The sequence below is a fragment of the Phoca vitulina genome, unplaced genomic scaffold (genome assembly GCF_004348235.1).
Source record: "Phoca vitulina isolate PV1807 unplaced genomic scaffold, GSC_HSeal_1.0 scaffold6, whole genome shotgun sequence".
In the NCBI taxonomy this organism is placed as follows: domain Eukaryota; kingdom Metazoa; phylum Chordata; class Mammalia; order Carnivora; family Phocidae; genus Phoca; species Phoca vitulina.
In genome coordinates, this window is record NW_022589709.1 from 62,216,907 (window position 1) to 62,243,678 (window position 26,772).

Here is a 26,772-nt window from a genome sequence, read left to right on the forward strand (position 1 = left end):
TCTTTGTGATCATCTGATTCATGTCGGTCTTCTCCAAGTAGACCGTAAGCTCCAGTGCCTAGTTTTGTTCACCATTATATCTCCAGGGCCTAGAAAATAGTACATAAATATTTACCAGACGAATGAATATAGTATTAAACACTTGGAGATGTGGTAACATCCAGGCCTATAATCACCAAATTCAAGTGTAACATGAGATATACCATAAAGGAGGCAGAATCAACTTTCAAAAAACTAATTTTAATCAAAACAAAATTGTTGATCATTAACAAGTTTATAAAACAGTGATTTAGTTACATAAATAAATTGATATCAGTGTATCAAATCTTAATTACTTTCAACTTCATGAGCATGTTTACATGGGTGATGAAGTACAACCTTTTTTTTTTTCTTTTTACCTATTATAATAAATAAAATGGAGCGCATGAAATAGTTCTTCTAAACAAAAATACCTACAAACATACCTCTAGCATGTTCTCTAATGAAGGGAACAGGAGACACTGGACAACTTTTGCACCAAAACATAAAAATTGCTTTAAAAAGCACAAGGTTACAGAACCATCAGCTAAAGTAAAGACACTATACTGTAACCAAAGTTGGTATTTAATAATATAATGAACAGTTTGGTAGTTAGATCTCCAGTTTGGTTATTTTAAAGCATTAAGACAAGGCAAGATAGAAGGCTGCTTTTGTTTTGAGTAATTCTAGAGAAAATAAAATATATTTAAAAAAAAAAAAGAAAACTGAAAAGTAGAACAGTCATACCTACACAACTTTCTGTCCTGCACAAAGTCAAAATACCTATGCAGAATAGATATATAATATATATAATGTTATTTGTGCACAAAGGTTAGCTTATTATTAGCTCACTGCAAAGGCGTAATGTATCATATGTCAATTGTTTTGGAAAACATTTTCCGTTTTGTGTCAAAAGGATATTTCTTTTAAGTTTCCTAGGCTAGGAGGCACGAACCCCAATTCTGGCATACTGTATATTCTTAATGCTAAGGCTTGCTGCTCTGGCTGTGTATTTTGTTGTCCCTCTTTATTCTAGTGCCTGTTACAAGCATGTGTGGTATAGTGGTTGTTGTTGTTGGTGTGTGTCTGGTGTCTGTGTGTATACATATATATATGTATACATAAGCTGTATAAATATATATACATATATAACCTCTCCCAATAAGATCTCAGTCCAACCATGCAATCCAAAAGGTGGCTCTGCATAGATGCCCAGCATGAAGTTCACCGCCTGAGCCAACCCTGAAGCAAGGCGCACTTTTAGTCCTTCTGATAGGTTTTCTCTCAGTTTTTTTTGTTTTTGTTTAAAACCAAGCTACTGCAGCTTCAAGTATTTTGCATTACATAGAATATTTTTTATAAATTAGTTAATGTTATATTTTCAATATTCAGACATATACTATAATATATATACAGTACAATAAATGCTCTCATTCTTTTTTTAATTTTTTTTTTTTTGATAAATCCCTGAGAATGTATGTTGACAGTCGCTAAGTTTCCACATGCACAAGCATCGTGTGCCATGCTTCTGGACGAACAGCACTGCAAAGCCACGTGGGTCAGCCTTTTAACTATTAGTATTTCATTTTGTTGGTTTGTTTAAATATGCTGAAAATGTAAAGATGAGTTACAAAGGAGTAAAGCTGAATCCATTCGAGGTACTTATCACAGGATGGAGGTGTTTTGTTTGGTTTTTAAAGCCATTTCAATTATTTTTTTTGAGGCTGTGAACGTATACAGAAAACAGGAGAGCTATGTGGACTTTCGCCACTTGACAACATATACTCAGTGTAAACCAAACCTTTTTAACCTCTCTCTCATACAAAACCAAAAAAAAAAAATTATAATAAAATAAAAGGAAAGAAAAAAAAGTAAGAAAAAGGGAAAAAATTAAAAACACACAAACTTTCACAACATGACAATTTAGTCTGCAAACGCAATAGAACTATACACATATAATACCGGTGTGGCTCTGTTCTTTAAGTTAAAAAGGGTACAAAGGCAGGCTCAAGTAAAAACAAACCATCCCTCCCATTCCCACCCCCCACCCCCATTCATACAAGTTCTATCAACCAAACCTCTCCCGAACCAACATCATCAGTTTCTTTTTGCCTTTGTAGATTTGTTTCAGGTTGTCAATAAACTGTGTAAACTGAATGTGTCCATCATGCGCCATTAAGAAGGTCTCTCGGGCCTTGCTGAGGAACTCGATAAACTCACTATAATGCCGAGGACTGATGTGTGTGAGTCGTGAGTGCGTCGTGTTGATGTAGGCCCCAATTGTGGCATCCAAGAGTTGCCTCAAGGGGGCCTTGTCCAGTGACATGAGCTTACCAGAGTTCCTCCTTCCGTGAAGTCCCACCATGCCAGGAGTGGTCAGAGTGCACCTGCGCAAAATGTCTGACAGTACCGTTGCACACTTGACACTCTTGACCACCAGAGGTATTATAGCCGCGAGCTCATTTTTACCAAGGGAGTGGCTGAGCGCACAGGCCCATAAAACGTCATTAATGGCAGGGTGTGTGTCCTGATTGTAGCTCAGGTTGAGATGGGTCATGGCCAGGGTGGCCAGCTTGTAGGCCCTCATGGGGTACCCGCGGTGCTCCATGTACCGTGCTATTGTAAAGAGCTGGGTGTAGCTCATGCCAGTCGTAGCAGCGTCAAGAACAATTTGGTACGCCGTCTCAAAAGCGATGTGATCCTTTTCACACAAGGTCAGCGCGGAGAGGGCACAGTTCTGAGGGTCCTTCATGGCACACTGCAATGCAAGTGTCCGGGCACTGCTGGCCAGCTTTTCCTGCTGGTGGCAGTCCAGGTGGAGGCGGACGATGGTGCTGTTGGACATCACGGTGGTCGCAACTATACTTGTGGCCTCAGTGGGAGTAAAGAGGGTAAACCAGCTCTGCATGATGCTGTCCAGGGCATAAACACCTTCAAGGAACACAGAGAAGCCCTATTACTGACGAGGAGGCTGCCCAAAGGTCTTGCCTTATGTCCACCTCATAATCAATGCTTACATGGTTAACCAGCACAGGACATGAGCTAGGCCAGAGGATCCTGTAAGCTAATGGGCCTGGGAGCAACCTTTTAGAATAAGGTCATTATAGATTGTTATTCAGGGAAATGCCTGAAAGGAACATGAACTTCCTGTAATAAACTTCCTCGGGAGCTGGTATTTGCACTATGCTGCTTTGCCATTTCAGAAAATGGCTTTTTGCTAATGAGTTCTAGTTCACTGGGGCCTCCTGTCAGTTCCCCACTACAGAATCTGAGGCAGAGGAAACTATGACTCTCACCAAAATACAGACTTTTTATGTGGTATGTGTGTTTGTAACTTTCAAGTATACACAATACAAAATGATTTAAGACACACAAAGAAGCAGAAAAATGTGCACCATCGTCAAGAGAAAAGAGTCAACAGAAGCAGACCTACGGATGACTCAGATGTTGGAGATAACTGACAAGATCTTTATAAAATAACCATTTTAAGTGCAGAGACCCAATATGCCTGAGCCGTATAGGAAAAGCCTAACTGTGAGTGATTTAAAGAGAAGGTACGAAAATCTCAAAGAGACGTTAGGTATATACCTTGGTACAGGGTTAGGGAAGTTGTACAGCAGTTCTTCAACTGGTATTATCTTTGTATTGCTTCACCGAAGCATCACTTCAACAATTTAATAATATAATTTTTATATTAAGACCAATTTCCCTTTTTCCAAAGTAACAAACCATTAGGATTAATAAAAGAAAAAAACAAAAATGATTTTACAGGATCTAAACACTGAGGAGGCAGTGTCCTCTCAGGAAGAAGTGTGTACCCTTTTTTGATGCAAACAGGAAGGGAGATGGACAATTGAACCAACATTTATTTAAGGCAACCACCACTTTGTTTGTTGGCATTCCTACTGGAAATGTAGTTTTCTTTGGGACCGATTTACTGCTAGAGAGGGGAAACAGTTGGTTGACGGGTCTCACCAAATGCAGATTATGGGCAACCAGAAGGATCTTCCTATGCCTAGCTTTCACATACCTGAAAGCTGACCTACCCCACACCCAGTAATCATTTATCTGCTGGATACAATGACATATGCCCTCAGACGATAAAGAAAAATCTCAGCACAACTAGATAGCTTCATATTATTTTCACTAAAATGGACTGAACCACTAACCCACAGTCTCAAGTTAGTTTCAAAGGTGGTTTCCAACCTACTAAGGATTAACTCTGGAACTCTTTAATATAAAATTATAAACCTGATTATCACAAAAAGTTACCAAAAGCACCTTAAGAGAGTGACAGAGCAGCAAAAAAAAGTATTTACTCAGTGACTTAATTTTAAAAGAGTCTGAAATCCCACAAATGTGATCTTTTGGAAGAAGAACAATGTGAGTGTGTATAACTAAAGGTTGAAGGCAGGGGCTAGGGAAGACCCTATAGGTTGCTAGGAGGAGCAAGGAGCCTTGGAAAATTCAAGGTAAAAGACAGAAAACATTCTTATATTTGTAAATGACGAGTTAAATCCGACCATGAGGCCCCTGGGAAAGCTCCCAATCCAGAGTTTACCTACCCACTTCAGTAGCACACGTTACCAGCCACCTCACCATCTCCCGCCGTCGCCAATTTAAGGTTGACAGTGTCATTCGCATAACCTATAAAGACAGGATAACAAAATGTTTCGTAAGATTAATCTACGTCAATGGAAAAGGAAACAATTCATCCCAAGGCATAAACTACTAGGAATATTCCCTGCTACCAGAAGGATGGAGAGCCATATTTAGAGCCAAGTTCTGCATATCAATTTGAATTCGTTCATGGCTCCCCAGCCTAGGAGACAGAAGGCCCACATTCTACTCCAGGTGGGCTGACTGACCAGATGCAGCATCCTGGGCAAGTTGCTCAATTAATCACTTTTCTCATCTGCAGAATGAGAGGGCTAGACTGCAACATTAAGCACAGTCCATGCCCTCTTCTCCTCCTCAGCTTTAACAAATTCCATGGTCTAGATTTTTGAGGCTTCTCATGAATGAATTCTGACTAGGAATCCTCAGTTGGCAAAGAGGTATTTTAGAATAATCATTTTAATTATCCCTTCAATCTCTGGTTGCTGTTTTTCCTGGTGATCATGAAGATAACCCTAGGTCTACGGAAAGAAATCATTTTTGGCATCATTAGTCATCTGATTTTGTTTTTCACTTTCTAATAATATCCCCAAATAAAACTATCCATCTCTTGCTGCTTCCCCCATTCAGAACATCTGGGACATGACATGCCTAAAGCCTCAGAAAGGTGTTGTGGGATTCCTTCTTGGGTCCTAGAGAGAATAAGGCAGGGACTAAGTTCTCAGTAATCTGCCATTTATCCAAAAAAACCTGCCAGAATTCCAAATAACCAGAAAGTTCGTTAATGGGTCTTTCTGCCTATGAGGCAAGTGATAAAAATAAGCCAACTAGCATCAATTTATTTTTAAAAAGAGACTTCTAAAATGTCATTGTATAGCTTAAATGCAATCCCCTATATTCTCTGCTTGTACAGTACTATATAGGGTAAGTGTACTTTCCTGTAATCTAATCCTTAAACTTTATTAATCATCATAAGGAGAATCCATAACTAAAAAAACAGATTAATCATCTAATCAGGGCATTCTATTCCCCATACTTAAGGTAATTAGATAACAATTTCTTTCACTGCTTTTAATGGTTACAAAAAAAAGCAAATGTTAAAAGAGAATTCCTTAGAAAAGTCAAAATATAAACTTTTCAGTCCCTGGTTTACACAGTAATTTTTTTTAGAAACTATAAGGAAGCAAACATCTATCTGTACGACTAACTCAAAATGTCCTTGGTAAAACGTCTAAGCAGGTCTCTGGAAAGGTGAAAACTGGACCCTGGACCAATCACTCCTCCTTTACCGAATATTCTCAGAGTTATAAAAAGGAGCTAGAACTGACCATCTATTATGAAAATGCAAACATCAATAAAAATTCATACTTCCTCTAAAACTTTAACCCTAAGAACTGATTCTTTTTTATACATGATAGTTTCACTTAAGTCTCTTACTAGAGATAATCTCCTCTATTCGCTAAAGTAGAAACAGTGATGTTAAGGCTATAATTCAGAAAATGACCTTTTTTATTGAAGGACAAAAATAGGGCTTCTAAAAGTACAGTCCCTGCACCTCAAGCAGCAGTCTGGTTCGGCTGGGAATGACCGCAGCTCTGAAGCACAGTGCTCTCCTGAAATCTAACAGCTCTGTGCACTGAAGAGTCATGTGGCTGCACTAAAATATCCAAACAGAAACAACCTGAGATGGTGCCTTTATTTAGCAGTCCTTGGGGCCCCAGGAAAGACCACCAGTCACGTACCTGCAGGCCCAGTTCCAGAGACACTTTCAAAAGAGTGATGTCTGGCAAACTGTCCATGAGAGTTGCTATTTTAAATGCATCTTGGGCAAGCTTGAAGATGTGGGATGAGGAGTGAATGTTTTTCTGGATGGATTCTAATACTGTTTCCAGCCTCCGAACATCGCCTGCAACAAAAAAGGGAAAACCAAACCAAACCAAACCAAACATCAAACAACCACAACACACACACACACACACACACACAAAGGAGGAAAAAAAGGAAAAAAAACAAAACATAAAGCACAAGTTAATTTACCTGAAATGTTCACATATAGCACAAATGTTACTACAACTGAGGGTCCCAGAGTTACTGAAATGCCTATGAATCGCAGTTTCACAAAAAGGATACACCAAGACACACCCCTAGTGACTAAAAGCACGTATTAACCAGAACCAACATGAGATAGCACAAAGCCCTCCCAGTTCCTATTACATATTTTTGGTGAATATTTCAGGGAGGAAAAAAAATGTAACCTAACATTTTAATCTGCTTCTGAACCTGAACCACCATTTACATGGTGTGGCAACTAAACCTAAACTCAGCCAGCACCAAGTTTAATGATGCAATTAAAAGAGGAAAATGTCAGGCTCAAGTGAGCAGCACCCATCCTACCTCATAGGCTAACATCTAAGGAAAAGGATCCCCTACATCTGGACATTGGCACCACGATTGACAATTTGATAGAAAACATAATCCTTTAAAAAAAGAAAAAAGGCAAACTAACACAATAACCATGAGGCCTCAGGACAATCCAGTACCTTTGGCTGCAGTCAGCATGGTGGACGCCAGCTCACACTGCTGGGATTCTATGTGGCTTAGAGTGAACCAACGAGGATACCGGTTGGGAACGACTGACGCAATATGGTGTGGGCGGGTGAGGTCTCCCGTCGGAGCAGTAGATTCCAATACTAGTAACCTGTAATGAGAAGACAAGACAGTTGGTTCCTAGTTATTCCTTGTTCATCCCCTTGGCCACAGGATCTGGTCAGAAGGCAGATGAGTGAGTAGATGGTGGGAGAAACTGTTCAGGTCCTGGGTGCAGGAAGAGCTGGTACAGCTACACTCTGCTATCTGGATGCCAAAGACACCTTGTTAATTGCTCAGTACTCAAACCTAAGAGATTTCTTTTCTTTACCATCATTCAAAAAACTGCAATATTCAAGAAAATTAAGATATGGAACACTGAAGAGATCTGAAACACAAAACTTGATGTTCACCTACTATAAAATTTTTGAATCTTATCACACTCAATAAAAAGTAAAAGTCAACAGAAATTCAGAGGCAAGTGAATGAACATTTAAGACTGAGATTACAACAGTCAGGGAACAGTGGATAGCTGAAATGGATAAGCTAACTCATTAAAACACAAAATAAGGGGGAAGTTAAACAAAAATGGCCTCCTTTCCATAGATTCATACTTCCTGCAGAATTAGTTCCTTATTACTTTAGGAATTTATAGTTAGAATATGTTGTATCAACTCTCTCAGAGATGATGAATGCAAATGATCCAAGTATTTGTCCTTTGACAGCCTTGCTTAAATTCAGTGTAATCTCTGATTTCAATCAATCTATCTTTTGATTAAGAATATGTCGACAAATAAAGAACAATTACTGAAAACAGAGCACATGCTTAGCGATCTCTTCCAAATATAAGTACCGAAGAGATTAGCAGAGTAGCTACAACTGCAGTTATTCCTTCACAGTCATCCAAACACTGACCTCAACTCAAGTATACCAGTGTTAGGGAGTAAGAGCTAAGGACCAAGAGGAATTAACACAGTCAGAGTGTGATGCTGGCCTTGGGGTCCCACCCAAGAGCAGTTACTGTTCAGGCAGGCCAAATGCCTCACTTTCTTTTCCTTTTATCTAGGGACAAAGAGATGTTAGCGCATTAAAGGGTGGCAAGGTAGGCAATTAAGTAATAAGAATTTTGGTGGAGTTACTATTTAACTTTTCAAAAAACCCAGAATGTTCCTGTGTTCACCAGCAGATCTTTCCAGAGTTGCTGTAGAGGAAACTAGTCAACAGCCCTGAAAAGATGAGAAAATGAGTGCTAAAAACACCCTTTTCCAGCTCCCCCACCGTTCCCCCACTTCCAGAAAGACTAAGAAGCAAGTAAGCTACAGGTCTCTTTTCTTGCCTGTTCCCCTGGTGCCTTAAGATGCTCTAGTAGGTCACACTACCTCCCTTCCACAGCAGTCCTTTAGCAGAAGTAGTGGCAAGGAGAAGAAAAGAGGTGGAAAATAATCCCCCAGTGCCCCACTAGGATCCCCCATAAACAAACTGCCTTGGCAGCAACCAAGGACAAACATAAATGAGTTTCTGAGTGTTAGAAAAGCAAGCCTTTCCACCTCACAGATACCTTCCCATAAGCCAGAATCACAGAGAAACCTTATCACATTTTACCCTTCAACTTTACAGTGGTCATAGCAATAGCATCTGGTGGCACTGAAACATTAGCATTCTTCTCTTTACAACAGGAGCAAATTCTTAAGATTTAAGAAGTATAGAGCTGAGTATCTGTCTTTGTCTGACAACTTCTATTTCAGCTTCCAAAAATGGGAATAGGCGCTTACTTACAAAACTGTGCCCTAAAATACAAACCAAGGGGCATAAAGTAATTTAGTGGGTGTGGGGCACCCACTAAATAATGAAAATAATTTCATTATTTTTACTTATGTTAGTTATTAATTTATTTGGGGGTATTTTTAAAAACAGATGAGAATTTCACAAGGTTTCTCTGATAGGTTAATGAGATCTCATGGTGCCAAGGGAAGAATGCCAAGTTAAAGGATGTCAGCCTCAATACACACTGACACACACGTAGGTACGTACACACACCCACCCACCCACTCACTCACTCACTGCACAGAAAAGAGGCCCCCTGAAAGACATAAACTACCCTCATACAAACAAGAATTTCTTTTGAATCCACTACACTGGTTGCAGACAGAGAATCTCTGGTGAAAAGATTCTATGGGATCAAAGTATTCTCCAACACCTCAAGCTCTTGGGTGTGTACATGGTTTGTCTTTGGTGACTATAACTGGGTCTAATCTGCACTTTCACATAGGAGTGTTTTAATTTTTCAAAAAAGAAAAAAATCTCATGTTTTAAGAAAGGTGGATATGACTTTCAGGTCCTTAAGGTTTAATAGGCAACATAGAAGATTGAAAACTACAATCCTGAATTCATTAAAAAATACTCACCTAGACAAATTCATGATAAAAATATTTGGTGAATAGACTTTAAAAAGGAAAGTGAAAATAGAAAGGTCAGTGGCAGAGAACAACATTTTCTGATTATTATTATTATTGTAAAGGAGGGGCTGGAAGCAGTCAGAGTGCGGAGAGCAGTTCCTGGAAGATGCCTAACAGTGATGCCTTCAACCCTAGCCGCAGGCCCCATCTTCCCTCATCCTCCAGTTGAGCACAAAGGTGTTTTGGTGATCCTAAGGCCTTCCCGCACTAATGATGGAATGTGGGATTAAAGCAGGTGTGAAGGGCTCCCTCAGTTATTACATTCAGGCAAGTATACTTATTATTTACCACTGCTTCAAAAATCTAATTTTTTCAAAACAACCAACTATTTAGGAAGGTTTCAATTGGTGCTCCCTTATGATTAAACTTGGCCTAAAATTGTTCTCTAATTCCCAAATTCTAGCTTCAAGAGAAATAAGGAAAAAGCCACCAAGAGCACAAGTACGAAGCAGTCTAGGATACAGTTCTTCCCTTACTGTGAAACAAAAGCCAAGCAAACCAACAAACAAACCACCACTATAACAATCCAAGAAGCATAAATAGTTTCTTTAGCTTTTCTGCTGCCTACAAGAAATATGAATGAATGAGAAGTCAGTGAACAGCCATTCTTCCCCGTGGGGAATCTGGATCGCCTCTGCCCGGCCGGGCTGTGAATACGTACCGCATCGCTCTCAGTGCAATTTTGTATGCCAATTCAGCATCATGAGGTAGGAGAGAGGTGAAGAGATACTTGGCAAATGTGTGCATTGGAACGCTCTCCCGATGGATTATTTCGCCTAAACCACTATATGGTCCGGCTGTGGGAAGAGAGCATACACATTTTACATTCCTAAAAAAGGAACTAAGACTTCTTGTAAAGTATATTTTTTAAAATTTTTATGTAAAGTTATAACATATACAAGCTAATCTAGTTAAGAATGTAATCAAAGTGACATAGTAGAAAGAAATACAATTCTTAGTCAAAAATGATTTTACAGGGTATAGTAGCCAATATTGAATTCACTTCAGGAACAGTCCCCCAACTAACTGTACCACAGCTAAAATGAGAATCACAGAACTAGGGGGCAGAGCTTTTTCATATTATAACTGCTTCAGAGAAAGAAACCCTCCAAAGCACAACATCTCACTGAATTCAAGAAACATCTGAATTCAAAAAACATTCTCAATGTTTAACATCTGAGCATCCAGATTTTCAAATGCACAGATGACTCTGCGGCTTAACTTTGGAATCTGCCCCTGGACTCAATCAGTCTTATGGGCACAGACAAGCCGGGTTTCCAGAAAAGAGTGCTCTGCCTCACGGGAGGCATCTAAACCACAAATCCCAATACAAAGACTTTAAACACTGTTGCTTCTAATAAGCAGAAATAGATATTAATTCTCAGAAAGTGATTCATAATAAAAGAATAGTTAGTAACCCATTTGATACTCACCATAGGCAAAAGAAAAAAAAAATTAAAGTAACTGGAAATCTACCACTTTGGGGGCTCCAAAAGACCAATTTCAAAAGCAAAATTACATTTAAGCTGTCAAAATTCATTTCTTAGTAAGTTATGACAGGAATGGTGGCAGAGCTAACTTCCCCTGTGTGCTCTCTGAATGCTGCCCCTAAGAAAGGTGATACCGAATTTTAAAATAAATTTTGAAAGGAAACCACAGTGGTTAGTTCAACTACTTTCCACTTAGGTACTTTGAGGTTTAGTTCCTGTAAAGTGTTTAATAAATTAGTTTCCATGTCACCTTTGGGTAACATCTGTTTCACGATTTCTAGAATTATGAACCATGACACTGCTGCTCAAAGGACATAATACATTTGTTTTCCATGAGAAAAATCAGTCTGGCGAAGAGTTTAGAATGCAAGAAATGGCAGTTCAGAAGAAATGGTGAGAGGAGTTACTGAACTAGGCACTGGGTAGGAGCACAATACAGTCTAGATCATTTCAACAGAGATTATTTTAACATTTCATTATTTTATTTTTTGTTTAGTATTTTTAATTGCTCATTATTTAAGTACTTTGAAAATCATATTTTCATAAAATCTTATTTACCTAGGCAAACTAAAATCCATCCTACGTTTCTAATTTTACCAAATCTATTACCCTTCCTATCTTTAAGACATTTAAAAATGTTTTAGTGACCCAAAAGTCTTCAAAAGTTGATACAGCATCATAGTTCTGCCTTTAGCCAAATTTTTAAATTATTATTATTATGTACTGAATGTTTATATTCCCCACCCCAATTCAAATGCTGAAGCCCCAACTCCCAGTGTGACCGTACTTGGAGATAGGGCCTTTACACAGAGGTAGTGAAGGTGAAATGAGTTCACAGGGTGTGGCCCTGATCCAACAGGATTAGTGTCCTTTTAAGAACAGACATCAGAGAGCTCTCTTGCTCTCTCTCCCCCTTTGCCTTGTGAGGGCACAAGGAGAAGACAGACATTTATAAGACAGGAAGAGAGGGCTCACCAGAAATTTAACTGACAAGCATTTTGACCTTGGACTTCCCAGCCTCCAGAACTGTGAGAAATTTCTATTGCTTAAGCCACCCACTCTGCAAGTATTTTGTTATGGCAGCCTGGGCAGACTAAAACACTCTTATTTTACTGAAGTTCTCATTATAGCAAATTTGTAGATTATCCATTTTCTTCATTTCTCCTCCATTTCCTTTCAGTGTTTCCCTTAAATCATCAAGTTACCTTTTCATGCTATGCAAAAACAAACAAACACAAAACTCCAGGATGCATAATCAACACTTAATGTTATGACACCTCCCAACAAGAAAAATATTCAGTCAGGCATCACAGAATTATTTACGGATTAATAATGACTGTAATCCCTGAACTCCCAGAAATGCTTTACCAATATATCAACTGATCCAATATGCCAGTATTGTATTGTGGTCAAAAGTGATTAACACACAGCAACAATACAGGGTTACTGCTTTTTCTTTTTCAGAAAAAGTTAGCATCTTTTATTTCAGAATAGTTAGTGTCTGCTAACTTCTTTGCCCCTGAAATTTCCAGAGTGTAAATACATGAAGAACTTGGTGCCCCAGTGTCGTGAACTCACACGGAGTGCTTATTTTTGGGAGTTTATAGAAATGGTCCCTCGGCTTCCCTTTGGACTGCTTCCTGTCCTGCACTACCCACTTTCTACAGCCCTAGCAGGACCAGGAAAGGAAAAGAGGCTGTGATGAGTCAAAAAGCACTCCATATCAGGCACAGTTTAAAAAAAAAAAAAATGTTTAATGGGGAGAGATGCACTAGTCAAAAACTAAGAAAAAGTTTTAAAATATTCATGAGTAATGAACATGGAGACATCCAAAAAGGCAAATGATAAACAGGTATCAGACACTATCAACTCTGAAAAACACACATACTCTTCCTGTCCTTCAGTATAATGGCAATCAAGAGTTGGTTACTAAGAGCCAGGGATAGCAGTAAGAGTTTGTGGCTAATGATACTGCTTATATCAAAAGGAACTATATAGGAGGAAACCAAAACAAAACAGTAATGAAAGAATGAAGATCACTTGAAATTTGCCAAGATAGGCTTTTTTTTATCTTTAGAAGGAAAAAAAACATTAAGGTGAGGGCTTCAAAAAATTAATATCAGGAATTTTACCAAAATTAAGCATGATATTAAGAACATTTTCCCTTTAATTTATTTTTTAAATAACATTTTCCCTTTAAAATGCACTTCTGAAACATACAAATGTGTAATATATTTGATGAAAATATTTCCTTTCAAAGAGATCTTTAGCTTTGGACAAATAAAAGAGGTTGTGAAATGTTATTTTCTCTAAGTCCCTTCCCCGTATTGCAGCAGTTCTGAATATAAGATGAACACACCACACTTTATTACCCTATCAATCACAGAGAATCCCACAATAATACCACCCACGTACTGAAGAGACAGAAGCAATTTTACCAATTAGGCATCACCTAAATTTGCGTAAAAGATTAGGCTATTACACTCATTACACTTACTCTTTTCCAGAAAAAAACAAAAACAAAACACAAAACAAAACAAAACACTTTTAAAAAATAATGCCAACCAAAATTTCTTAGGCCATTCAGCTCTTGACCTTATAAAAGGAAGAAAATTAGACTTTGCCTTAGAGAGTCCACGAAACTTTAAACTTGGTGAATCTATGCCTAATGAGTTCTCTGAAATAATTAGCACAGTGGAAATTCATTCCTGCAGCCTCCAGTCCTTTGCTAGCATGTGCAAATGACATACTCAAAACCCAGATGTCATGTAACAGCCATAATAATAATTCAGAGGAATGCCAACGAATTTCCATTTCATTATTTAATTGATCAAGCAAATAGGTACATGGCTACCAGCGATAACTCACTAAATACCAAACTTGCATTTATCTCAGTAACAGCACAGACTAAATAACAACAGTCCTTTTCAAAGTTTGTGACATTCAATGGGGCTCATTTCTAACAGGCTATCTTACACGACCACTTATATCAAACGACACACATCTGAACATCTATACTTTTTGATTAAGTGGTACTACTTTTTGGATAGTAAACATTCCTATGACCATACCAATCAGAATAACTACCATACTGAACGCATTCAAGCAATACTCCCAACATAAAGAAAGCTTAGGGCCTCAATAAAATTGGCAAAACAAGTGGAAAACTTCTTTATCACACTACCTTCTAATAGGAAGACTGCTTGCTTGCGAAAAATTTTCACCAGTGTGTCATCCAATTCAATTTCCTGAAGCTTGGAAATGAGCTGCTCCTCATTCCGGCAAACCTTCTCTTGTGTGTATAGCCCATCAGGCATGATACGCTGCTGTCCCAGCCCTATCAGGGCTACTTCCACAGCTAGTGTTAAATAGGATTCCCCTTCTTCTAAGAATTTGTGTGCAGGTAGATGTTGGTATTCCAGAGACTTGCACTGTCCCATATTCTCTGTAAAATGTCACAAACGAAATCAGAGTTCAGATACTACTTTGGCCTGTACTGATAGGTGTGAGTATTTCTTTTACCCAGTACTGAAAAATGAATTATTTGAGAACTATATAATGATTTTCTAGGATCTTTTAAAACATGACCATGAATGACCAGATACGTGTGTTTTGGGGGAATGAATTTACAAACATTTTTCTCCCAGTGAAAATGAATCACCAAAAAAACCCTACAAATCTTCTAAGAAGACATCATAAGAATACTTAAGAGTGAAAAAAGACTTTAAACAAGAGCAAAATTACATGACTACAATAGGTACCAAGTCTTTAAAGCATGGCATTAAAAAAAAAGTTTCCAAACTGTTATCACAATGTTGAAATTTAATGAGAAAGGGAGAGAACACAACATTCATAATCCAATTTCAAGGTCCTTTCTCTTACCAAAGAGTCATCAGTTACCAAAAGAGGAATGATTCTTTGAGCATTCTCTTATCTCTGTTAAAGTATTTCCCTTAGAAATGTTAACAAAGTTTAACCAGCAAACTCCCAAGGAAAGGGAAGTCAGTGTCATACTTTTCACAGTCTTGATAGAGTTTGGGGCACCCATAACCCATGAAGGCAAACACCACAGGAGAAATTACGGAGGTGCAATATAATTAATCCTCTGAGTTCACCCAGGCATGACAGCAGCCGAGGGACAATCCTTCCTGCCTCCCACACCTCCATCCACAGGCCATGGGCAGTCATTTTAGGGATGATGCTTAAGTCTCAAGAGGCAGAGATAAATTTCAAAACACTGCTTTATAGGAATGTGTGATGTAAAACACTTTTAATGACATTAGATACTTCTCTTAAAGTAGACTACAACCCATTTAAGTGACAAGAAACTTCTAATGCAGGCAAATTTCTAGTTTTAAATGCTATGATACACATCTTTATTTTAAATCATGATGCTGAAAAACAGTCATAAATGCAGATAAATTCTTAGATGCAGAATCACTGGCTAGAAGAAAATAAGTATCTTTAAGGTTCTTAGAGATTTTTTATTTATTTATTTGGGAGAGAAAGAGTGAGATAGAGAGAGAGCATGAGCAGGGCGGAGGGTAGAGAGAAAAGCAGACTCCCCCGCTGAGCAGGGAGCCCAATGCAGGGCTCCATCCCAGGCCCCTGGGACGATGACTTGAGCCGAAGGCAGACGCTTAATTGACTGAGCCACCCAGGCGCCCAGTATCTTTAAGGTTCTTAACACATGCTGCCAACTGTCGATTCTAAGACTTTTCCCAGTTTGTAAAGCCTTCCACAAAAGCACGCTTTCCTTGCTCCCCTGCTCACTGTAAGTACTATTAACCCTATGGATTCATAAAACAAACTGTGACAAAAACAATGACTAACGCCACTCAGAGCTGAAGGGAGAAAAGCACATGAGAGAATGCCACCAGTGTTACCTGTAAAATCGGAGAACCCAGAGAAGTTTTCATCCTCGATTCGGCAGGCTTCCATGAGGCTGCTGAAAAGAGTTCCCACGGGGTCCAGGGGGTGTCCAACCCAGCCCTCAAGATTGGTTATCGAGGTGATGCTTTTATGGGGTAGCTCTGTGTAAGAAAAGGGAATTGAGAGATGGAAACAAGTAGAGGAAGAGAGGCTTTACCACTTAATAGTGGCATCCTAACAAATTAGTACTGAATTCAATTGGCAATTCCTCTTTAATGAAAAAAACAAAGGTACACATAACTCCCAACATGTTAAATATTTTGTGTTCATAAAGTCTATCTGTAAATCAGTATAAATGGTGCCAACTTTCCAGGACAGCCCCCAAACGTCAACTCGTGTGTCCAAGGTACTGGGTGAACATTATTACTTATACTATTAAATGATGTTGTATGAGGACAAATGAGCTCCAAATTTTCATCTGAGAAGCGAGGAACAACTCCCCTCACTTCCCCAAGAGTGCCATTAGAGAAGACTATGAAGTCCCCCTGGAATGATCACTGGCTACCTATATTAAGAAGATACCCTCAGAGTCAATGTTCACTGGGTCATCTACACTGGAGACTAGAGAGCAGTGGTAACCTGGGTCCAACCTGGACTCCCCTATGGAGATCATTAAACTTCTCCCCTTGCACCTATGGAAGGCCTCATTATCATGGATCTGTATGCCATTTAAGGGAGGGCCTATAGCATTTAAGGGGAACTATAGCAGACAGAAGGTAACATATAATTTAGATGAAATGTATCCTTTTCATTTTCTTCACAGAATGGTAGCACTTTTCAAGTTCTTATGGTAAATTACAGAGTCCTGAGAAAAAAGCTGTAAATATTTTAAGATATGTTCCTTGTTGTAAAGAATGCACTATTTTACATCCAAATGTTTACTAATAGTAGCTCCTTCTTAAAGGAAAATATAATGAAATCTATATACAACATAAAGTATCCAAGACAAAAACTGGCTTTTTACAAATAGCTAAAGAAACATTCCATGAATCCAGTATTCCTTTAGAAGTCTTCCGGTTTTGGACTATCAACTATCAGTACATTAAAAATAAAGAATGGCCTGGCACAAGGTATTCAAATTTATAGAAGCTGGGTCCTATATTCCTTGAAAGGGTCTTTCCCTTTGGTTTCTGTCACTGGCTTTCATACACATAACCAGTATGAAAAAAGGAACATGAGTATTACTCTCAGAACAACAAAATATATGTTTGATGGGGGGAGGAGGGGGCGTGTGTGTGTGTGTGTGTGTGTGTGTGTGTGTGTGTGGTGAAAGGAAGTGTTGTGCTTACACAGATAAATCTATTACCAAGTGATGGAAACGAGAGAGAAAAATTTATAAAGTATTTCCTCTATTTTCTTTCCACACAAAAATTAGTGAAAACAACACGGAAATGAGGGAAATGAATTTTAAAAAAGGAGTACAATTTTTTTTCAGAATCAAGAACCTAAGTGAACTAAGAGAACGACAAATACCATATGATCTCTCTTATATGTGGAATCTAAAAAAAAAACCCAAGCTCCTAGATACAGAGAACAGACTGGTAGTTGCCAGAGGCAGGGGTGGATATGAGTGAAAGGAGTCAAAGGGGCAAAGGTACAAACTTGCACTTACACAATGAACAAATCATGGCAATGTAATGTATAGCATGACAACTATAGAATACTGTGTTACATATTTGAAAGTTGCTAAGAGTAAATCTTAAAAGTTCTTGTCACAAGAAAAAAATTGTGTAACTATATATGGTGACAGATATTAACTAGACTTACTGTGGTGATCATTTTGAAATATATAAATATCGAATCATTATACCGTATACCTGAACTAATATGATCTTATGTCAATTATATCTCAATTAACAACAACAAAACCTGACATACAATGCCAAATAGTACTGAAAATGTATAAGGTATATATTTCCTAATCTTGACCACATAACAAATAAATGTCATGAAAATCTGAAATTATAACAGCTATGAAAAACCTATTCTTTAAATATGGACCAAAAAAGGGAGGGAAAGATATAGGTATAGAGATGCAATCACAGTAATACTTAAGAATAGTCTGAAATAAGTTTTCATTGCTCACAAGATAAAAGAGAAATGGGTCCAAGAGTGGTTTCAAAGACAAAGGAGTCTAACTTAACATATATTCTAACTTACCTAAACAAACTAACATTTTTACACTTTTCATTTCTTAGATATTGCAACATTTTTATTAAATTTATTTTAAACATTTCTAAGAAAAGTTTATAATATGATTTTTTAATCTAATAATCATCATGACCTAGCTTTAATTTTACAGTATAAAAAATACCTCACTCTCTCTTAGCCTGGATATTACTATCCTTCATAGTTTCCAGAAGTAGGTATCTTCTGGCTATAGACTGTTTATATTTGGGAGGAGGGGGTATTTCAGAAAAATTTTCCAAAGGTCCAAGCAAGATAGTTTGCAAACATATGGGAATCAGTTATGTTATGAAGAACATGAAGAAATGGACAAAATAGTGATCACCAGGGATATTACATTCCAATTCCATTTAAGCTCCCCTTTTTTGGTTCAAATTTTAACTCTAAAAAATTTTCTGTCATCATACATATGATAATGTTAGTTAACATTTATAATAAGTCTGATATAGATGGTATTAAAAGTTGTAACAAAAGCTCACTTTAACCTTCAGCTTATTTCAACAACTTTTGATAAATTTTAGCTGTATCCTTGGTGTGTGTATAATCACAGAAGGATGAAAAACAAAAACATGACTCAAAAAATCCCCCAGCAACTAAAAGTATCTCTCTGAATAAGCAACAAAACTCCAGAGTGAAAAAACAAACCTAATCAAAGAAATATAAAAAGGTTTATACCTATAGAAGGAACAAGAAGTGCATCGATTAATCAGAAAAAGCATATATACATTTTTTCTGGTCAGGGCCTTATGCGTGTAATAAAACTCTCTGCAACTGCTATTACTCAGTAATACTTATTTAAAATTTAAAAGATTAATAGTGAACTAAGATGAAGCGAAGTTAAATTAAAATGTGTTGTCAGTTAGGCAGCTCATCAAATGTTATTTACAGAATTTAAAAAATCCAGGAGTTTTGATCACTTAAAATAAATACCATGTCCTGAAGTACAAACTGTTACAGGTAAAAAGTTTTAGAGTGCTTACACACTGTGCCAACTCTTTTAAGAGCTTTATAGGGATTAACTAGTTTAATTTTCTCAACAACTCTTAAGAGACAGGTCTTCTACTGAGCCCCATTCCACAGATGAGGAATCTAAATCACAGAGCTCCAGTCACTGCCTAAGGTCTCCCAGCTGTGACCTATGGCTAGGATTCAAACATAGACAGTCTGGCCCCAGACCCCTCACTGTTAGAATTAAAACGCACTTTCACAAAGTAAGATATTTGGTTAACTGGCATTTTCAATAATTCAGACATACTAAATAATTACTTGAACAATAAAAAAAAAAACTATCCCCTAAAAAAATTAACTAACCCAAGAAATAAAAATCTTATCTCTTACAACATTCAACCAGGAAAAATGTGCCTAAAATTTCTCACAGATCAGCTATTAAATATTCCCAATGAGTGGTGAGCAAAGTCATTTCCATTGCTCTAATTTTAAAAGGCATCTCTCTCAAGAGAGGACAAAATCTAGTGATGTCATCACCAAGAATCCCATTCCAATGGAAACAAACTCCTTCACATTCACCTTTTTTTTGAGTTCGGAACATTTCCAACTGTTTCTGTTGCTGTCGTCTTAACGTGTTAACAATAGCTATTGCTAATCTCAGTGCTTCTCTGGGGTACCCATGAGAACGTAATGCGTCCACTCTTGCACAAGCTGTAGGAACATGTTCTAAAACAAAAAGTTAAGGGGAGAAAGTTGCCATCGTCAGATATGTCTATAAAAATAGCATTTAAATATAGTAAGATGTTTTTCCCCAAAATACTATTAAAAAGACACAAGAACCTACTTCTGAACTTGGATTTGAATGAAACACTCAGCTCCTACTGCCAAGCATTCATCCATCTCCCACTGAATCCCTCCACTCTGCACCTCCCACTCCAATAATGCTATAGAAACGAAACAAAGAAGTAAGTCATGGAAATGTCTTTCCGGTTTGGCCACTTACCATGCCAGAGGGGCCACCCGCGGGAGTCAAAGAGGGAGTTTTCAGTGTCGTCATGGTAACAGTAGTTGGTGTATAGGTCACTGCTGATAATGTGCTGCAAGTGGCTATCCTGCCAGTGGAGATCGCACGCCTCGATGGCTCGGGTGAACACTGTCCGATGTGGCCTGTTCGATGAATCTGTTTTTCCCACAATTCAGAAAGCCGGGTCAGCTATTATTCACATGTGAATCCATCAGTCATACCATTCTGTGGCCAGATGTTCATGAACACACCCACACACACTGTCCTGCACCCCCTAAGCGGAAGGATGAAGGGTGAATACTCTCATGTCCTAAGTACTAGGAGGCAAGTCAGCCCAAAGAGCCACCATCCACTCACTTGTTTTATCAAACACACACACTCTGCAGCCATCAAAGCTAAGGTTAAAGGCATCCTGCAAAAAGAAGTGTCAAGTCTAGTTTCCATGCCAAATACACTCAGAAGAGGCACTCGGCACAAAAGTCACATGAAAACTCACTGCTCCCCACTTCTGAGGTGCTGTGGTGGGCTGCCCTGATGGGATCAACAGCTCTCACAAACACTATGCAAGAGATGCGACACCAGCCATGGAACCTTTCAGGAAGATGCAATCAGCCTTTAAAGATATGCAGAAGGGTTGTGCTTTTGGTTGTATTTTTTAACTATATTGTGCGGTTTTGCACAATTAAAACTATTATGCTTCTTGGGATATAATGATTAAATGCCACTTTATATCCCAAAGGGCATAAATGCATATATTTAACATTTCACAAAGCCACACAACATAGCTACAAAACAAACCAGCGCACTTACCTTGCCCCTACAGGCTGCCTCCTGACTCCTGGGCAGGTTCCATGACTGGTGTGATGTCCCCAGCATAGTGTATGCCGGGGCATCACAAAAGAGCAGAAGCAAACACTCCGAAGAGGATTCAAGTTTCAGGACCTGACGGAGAAAAGAAATGTTTGGGGAATAAAGAATATTCTCATCCCAACTCCTGGGATTATTCAGTCCCTCTGGATAACATGGTTCAAATTCTGTAACTGCAATCCCACCCCTTGGGTCCCCACTCCAGACTTACCTTCAATTGTGGCACAAACCTTAGCAAGTCTCAACTGAAAATCAGGGAAACAAACTATGCTTACGTATGTGTATTTTACTCGGCCCTAGTATCACCCCTCACTGTACTGAGACTTAATAAGAAGCAAACTAGAGCTTTGGCTAAGCAAAGACAAAAAGGGAATCATAAACACCAAAACACAACAAATTGAGAAGAACTCTGGGAACTCATCCAGCGTGATGAGTTCAACTCCCCTATTCTGCCGATGGAACCGAAAACCCAGAGAAGTGACATGACTTGCCAAGGTTACATAGCCAGGCAATGGCAGGCAAGATCAAAACATAAATATCCACACTCTAAATTCAGCCATTTCAGCTGTTGTGAAAGGCTTCTGAGAAGTCTTTAACAGAGTGAGACATTACTTCAGCTTGGTTTCAGGTCAACTTAGATATATCTATATTTGAATGCAAGACGTATCAAAATGTACGATGACATAATTTGAGAGGCATAAATACTGACGTCTCTGCTACGGCCCTGCCCAGTGCAGAGATGCACACCTTGCAAATAGGAAGAGGGGGCCCTATATTTAAGGGCCTTTGAACCTATCAGGCCTTTTTGCTGAGCAAGGTAGAGATACTCCTACCCAACAGAAAATTGGTTCCATGACTTCTGTCATTTGGTTAAATATTCCCAAGTCCAAATTTTATACATTTTAAGTGACTCTGTCATTTCGCTTTTTTTATTTAGCTCAAATCACAGAAACAGAATTTAAAACTAGGAGACTTTAAAAAAGCAACTTAGTATTATGCATGTATTAAAAAATTAGAGTTCTACTTCTCAATTTGGCTCACTGTGGTATCAATAATAAAATTAAGTTGTAGAGTATGATTCCACTTAAAAAAAAAAAACAAAAATCTCAACTTTTCCCATGTTTGTATGTATGAGCAAAGAGAAAAGTACAGGAACACACCACACTTTTAACAGTGGTTAGCTATAAAAGGCAAATAAAACCAATTCTAACAAAAAAGGTTAAATATTCTGGCTCCTCTAAACAGAAAACAAAAAAGAAAAAAAAGCTAAATACTAATGAAATAATAATTAAATGAAAATATAAGATAGAAAGCCTCTAATAACACGGTAAATAAAGGTTGTGTATATAGACAATGACTACAAAGATAAAACTTGATTAGTATCAAAATTATGGTCCATTTTTATCTTACATGTCTAGTTTTTTTTATTTTTGCAACAAGATGGAAAAAAGAAATGGATTATCTAACGAAATTTTCAAAGTGATAAATATACAAATTTATAAACAAGTTTTAAATAAAGTATATAACACATTAATACATGCTGATTAAAGAAAATTTGGGAAATTCAGAAAAGTAAAAAGGGGAAAACTAATAGCTCTTTTATAAAAAAATTAAAATAAAAAAATTGGCTATCATTCTGGTGTATTAAAAAAAACCCTACTCTTTCAAAGAGTGTGGATTTTAAGGTTGCTAATTAATTCTAACAAATAATCTTAGCGAAGACAAGGCCTGATTCCCCTTCACATTCACTCCAGCGTGCCAGCACATCCAATTCTGCCCACGGCCTGAGTCCTGTGTACACTCTACCCAGCTGCAATGGTGTGGCTGCTGGGCTTTGCTAGCTACCACAGACTCTCCCCTGCATTCCAATACAGGTATGCAGGCCGAACATCAGTGTCCCTCTGTACAGATGTCTCTTCTGACAGCCCCTCTACAGGATGTGGATATTCTGCTAAAAACAGGAACCCTGTGCCTTTAGGCCCAATAGCGAGAAACACTGCCCTTAGAAACTAGATTCTGACTTCATGTGCCTCGACCAAACCAAACATGAAATGAACTTTCATCTGGAGGCTGGACCTCTTCTTAAAGGCTCTCTAAAGTCCATGGAATATTTCTGTTTAATCAAAGAGAAAGTAACCAAACGTAAAGTAAAGTAGTAAACTGTAAAATGTTAGGATGGCAGTCCCAAAAACTAGGTGGGAAGTGAAACACAGAGAAACCTCCAACTATAGTTAATTAAAAGGAGATTAACGTGATTACCTATGTAGATATAGGCATGCCCTTTCCTAGCAATGAAAGAAAATAAATGTTGAATTGTTAAATTTGAAAATTCTAAGTTTCTGGAAAAAAAGAAACGGAGTATACTTATTTTCTTTGAAGTTATTAAACAAAATAATCATGGGCAATAAAGATACGACAGATTTCAAATACTAAAATCCCAAGGCAAATAACTCTAGACAAAGCAAAGCCAGATCTTTTCCAAGTCCTAAAACTTCTTTTTGATTGGACAAATCCCTATGGACTAATACATCTGATCTTCTCTCTTTGTAGAGACTGAAAACACTATGCTAACATTCATACTCAACACAATGTCCAGCTCTTTCTAGTAGAACCAACTCCATATAGGGCCAGCACATACAGAATGACAATTGCGATTCTGGATCCTTCCAGGGTCATTTAACTCCCACCTTACATTGATCATAACTTTAAAGTCTGTCAAATCCCCCACAGCATCTCTCCCCCCGATCCCCAAAAAAGGCAGCAGGAGCACAAAATCACACAAAAATAGTGACATGAATTAGTGAATTAAATTTTTATTTGTAAGATTTAACTTCTTTAAGGACTTGGTTCTGAAAGAGAGAAGAAAATAGTACAATAGCTGGAAGGGAAAATGAGGCCAAGGAAGGATTTGGGGTTTTTTGGAAGATGAGAGGAACTTGATCTAAATGGGTGGATCCAACAGAAAAGGAAAAGCTGAAAAAACAGCATAGAAATGAGAGACACAGGTCCTTAAGAGGACATACGGAAGTGTCTGAAAAATCTCTTAGTTGTCCCAAAGATTGGAGGGCACTATTAGCTTACAGCAGGTGGGAATAAGTATGCTAGATAATCCTTTACAATAAAGAATTTTCCTACTCCAAATGCCAACAGAATCTCATGTCCCTCCAGCCCAGTCATAAATGTTTATTTGCTATATTATTAAAACTAACAATTTTTAATGATGAAATTACAAAGCAACCCCAATATGAATTGGTTTGCACCAAGAGAGATAAAAACACACAGTTTCTCAAGCCTGTCAATATTTTGTTTTACAAGGTAATATATTACCACCCTATTCCATGATTTTTAAAAATTATTTTCAAAATTAAATAATTAATAGGGAATTTTAACACATACTAATACATAAAAGTATAATATCTATCTGTATTCTGATAGTATGGAAAAACATACACAAAGGAATCAAGTAAAAATTAAAAATGCATACATTCATATTCAAAACATGAATGCCTTAAATTACTGTAAGTTCTAGTGGGCAAAATAATTTTCCTACATATATTATGGGTTACTGTTATAAGCATATATGCACAATTAGGTGGATACAAAGTGAGCAGAATATTACCGTGGACTCACCTTGGTTGGCATTTGCACCCTGAGGCAAAGCATTGGTTAAGTTGGGTAATTCACTGCCATGATTTCCATCTTCCCATGGACAGACATCAACACTGTTCCACTTTTTCAGCTGTTTTAGCCAACTGGCCTTCTGCTCCAACTTGCAGTGGGGGTTTAAAACTATACACATCCACAGAGCACCTAATATATGGGAGAGAGGGAAGTAAATTTCAAAAATTATAAAAATTTCCAATTCTAATAAATAATGGTACATTTTAAATGCTTTCAAAATGGACTCAGGTCTGCCATTTTTATAACTCAATTCTCTCCTTAATCCAAGTGATAAATCTCATACAGAGTTTAATGGAAGAACAACAGAGCCCGAATTTGAACCAAATATCCAAACCCTGTTACACATAAAGATGAAAGATATTTCAAATGATAACTGTAATCACCTTCTTACTTGTGTGACATTTTGGACAAAAACGTCAATAAAGAATACAACCCTACAGTCCAATTTGCCACTTTAATACAACCCTACAGTCCAATTTGCCACTTTAATTTACAAACAGGTTTTATATATGAATGCTGCAACAAACCACTCTAAATTGTTCTTCAATGCAAAAATTAAATTTCCCTTTTTATAATAAAATCATAAAGGTATAAAATGGACCCAGTTTCCTAGTCTTCTTATAAGCTTTCCAAACTTTATTATGTTTTTAAATTAGTATGCGTATCTATATATCAATTAATATGTATATTTATATATCAATAAATCTTTAAAAAATTCACTTAAACATACTTCCCTAAATGATTTAACCAGAAACTAATCTTATTATAAGTGAAATCACTAAATTTATGTCTTTATGTGAATGAAATCATTAAACATGCATCAAAATTTCACTTGTTTTTCAAAGGAAAAGCCATAATGAATTTAGAAGGCATAACTCATAATTTGAATTAAGTACTGATAAAATTTATTATTCCTTTCTACATTCTTCAAAGAGATAGCTAATTCAAACAATTATTTCATAAGTTCTAAAACTTCAAGTTTTACTTTACTAATTTCAACACAAGACAGATTCTAGTATTTCAAACCCATTCTCAACACTTTTTCTTTAAAAAGGTATGTGTATCTGTGTCTATTTTAATCAACTATGTTAGCCAAGTGAATAACAAAGGTAGAAATGAGCAGTTTGTTTTGTCCAAAAGAGATGCTTTCTATCCTTCCACATTTAAAATTAGCAAGTTTTCCAAGTGTCCATCAATAGATAAATGGATAAAGATGTGGTGTGTACGTACACACACACACACACACACACACACACACACACACACAATGGAATAATATTCAGCCATAAAAAAATGAAACCTTGCCATTTCCAACAACAAGGATGGAACTAGACAGTATAAATGCTAACTAAAATAAGTCAGTCAGAGAAAAGACAAATCCCATATGGTTTCACTCATATGTGGAATTTAAGAAACAAAAGAAATGAATGAAGGAAAAAAGGAGGGGAAGAGACAAACCAAGAAACAAACTCTTAACTATAAAGAACAAACTGATGGTTCCCAGAGGGGAAGTAGGTGAGGAATGGGTAAAATAGGTGATAGGGATTAAAGAGTACACTTACAACGATGAACAGGGTAATGTATAGAATTGTTGAATCACTATATTGTACACCTGCAACTAACATAACACTGTATGTTAACTATATTGGGATTAAAATTAAAAACTCAATTAAATTAAAGTAAATAAAATTAGCAAGCTTTTTCAATTACAGAATCTAATATTTTAAATATCATATAACTTTTACCAACAGAAAATAAAAATGGCTACAACCTATTCAAGCCACAGATATCTAAAAATTACATTTCTATATTTTTTTAATTTTTTTATTGTTATGTTAATCCCCATAAATTACATCATTAGTTTTAGATATAGTGTTCCATGATTCATTGTTTGTGCATAACACCCAGTGCTCCATGCAGAACGTGCCCTCCTCAATACCCATCACCAGGCTAACCCATCCTCCCA

The 26,772-nt window shown here is 37.4% G+C and overlaps 1 protein-coding gene across 1 annotated transcript in view; it reads right to left on the minus strand.

The window, feature by feature from the left end:
• Positions 1-224: 224 nt before the first annotated feature.
• The window catches only part of ZSWIM6 (zinc finger SWIM-type containing 6), a 187,396-nt gene continuing 160,848 nt past the window's right edge, over positions 225-26,772 (minus strand). Inside the window, exons 6-15 of the mRNA XM_032404363.1 lie at positions 24,756-24,935; positions 20,238-20,414; positions 19,814-19,960; positions 16,054-16,200; positions 14,352-14,612; positions 10,339-10,474; positions 7,176-7,333; positions 6,378-6,541; positions 4,584-4,665; positions 225-2,949 (exon numbers count right to left, since the gene is read on the minus strand). Of these exons, the coding sequence (XP_032260254.1) occupies positions 2,087-2,949; positions 4,584-4,665; positions 6,378-6,541; positions 7,176-7,333; positions 10,339-10,474; positions 14,352-14,612; positions 16,054-16,200; positions 19,814-19,960; positions 20,238-20,414; positions 24,756-24,935 (2,315 nt within the window). The 3' untranslated portion in view covers positions 225-2,086. The remainder of the gene's footprint in view (positions 2,950-4,583; positions 4,666-6,377; positions 6,542-7,175; positions 7,334-10,338; positions 10,475-14,351; positions 14,613-16,053; positions 16,201-19,813; positions 19,961-20,237; positions 20,415-24,755; positions 24,936-26,772) is intronic.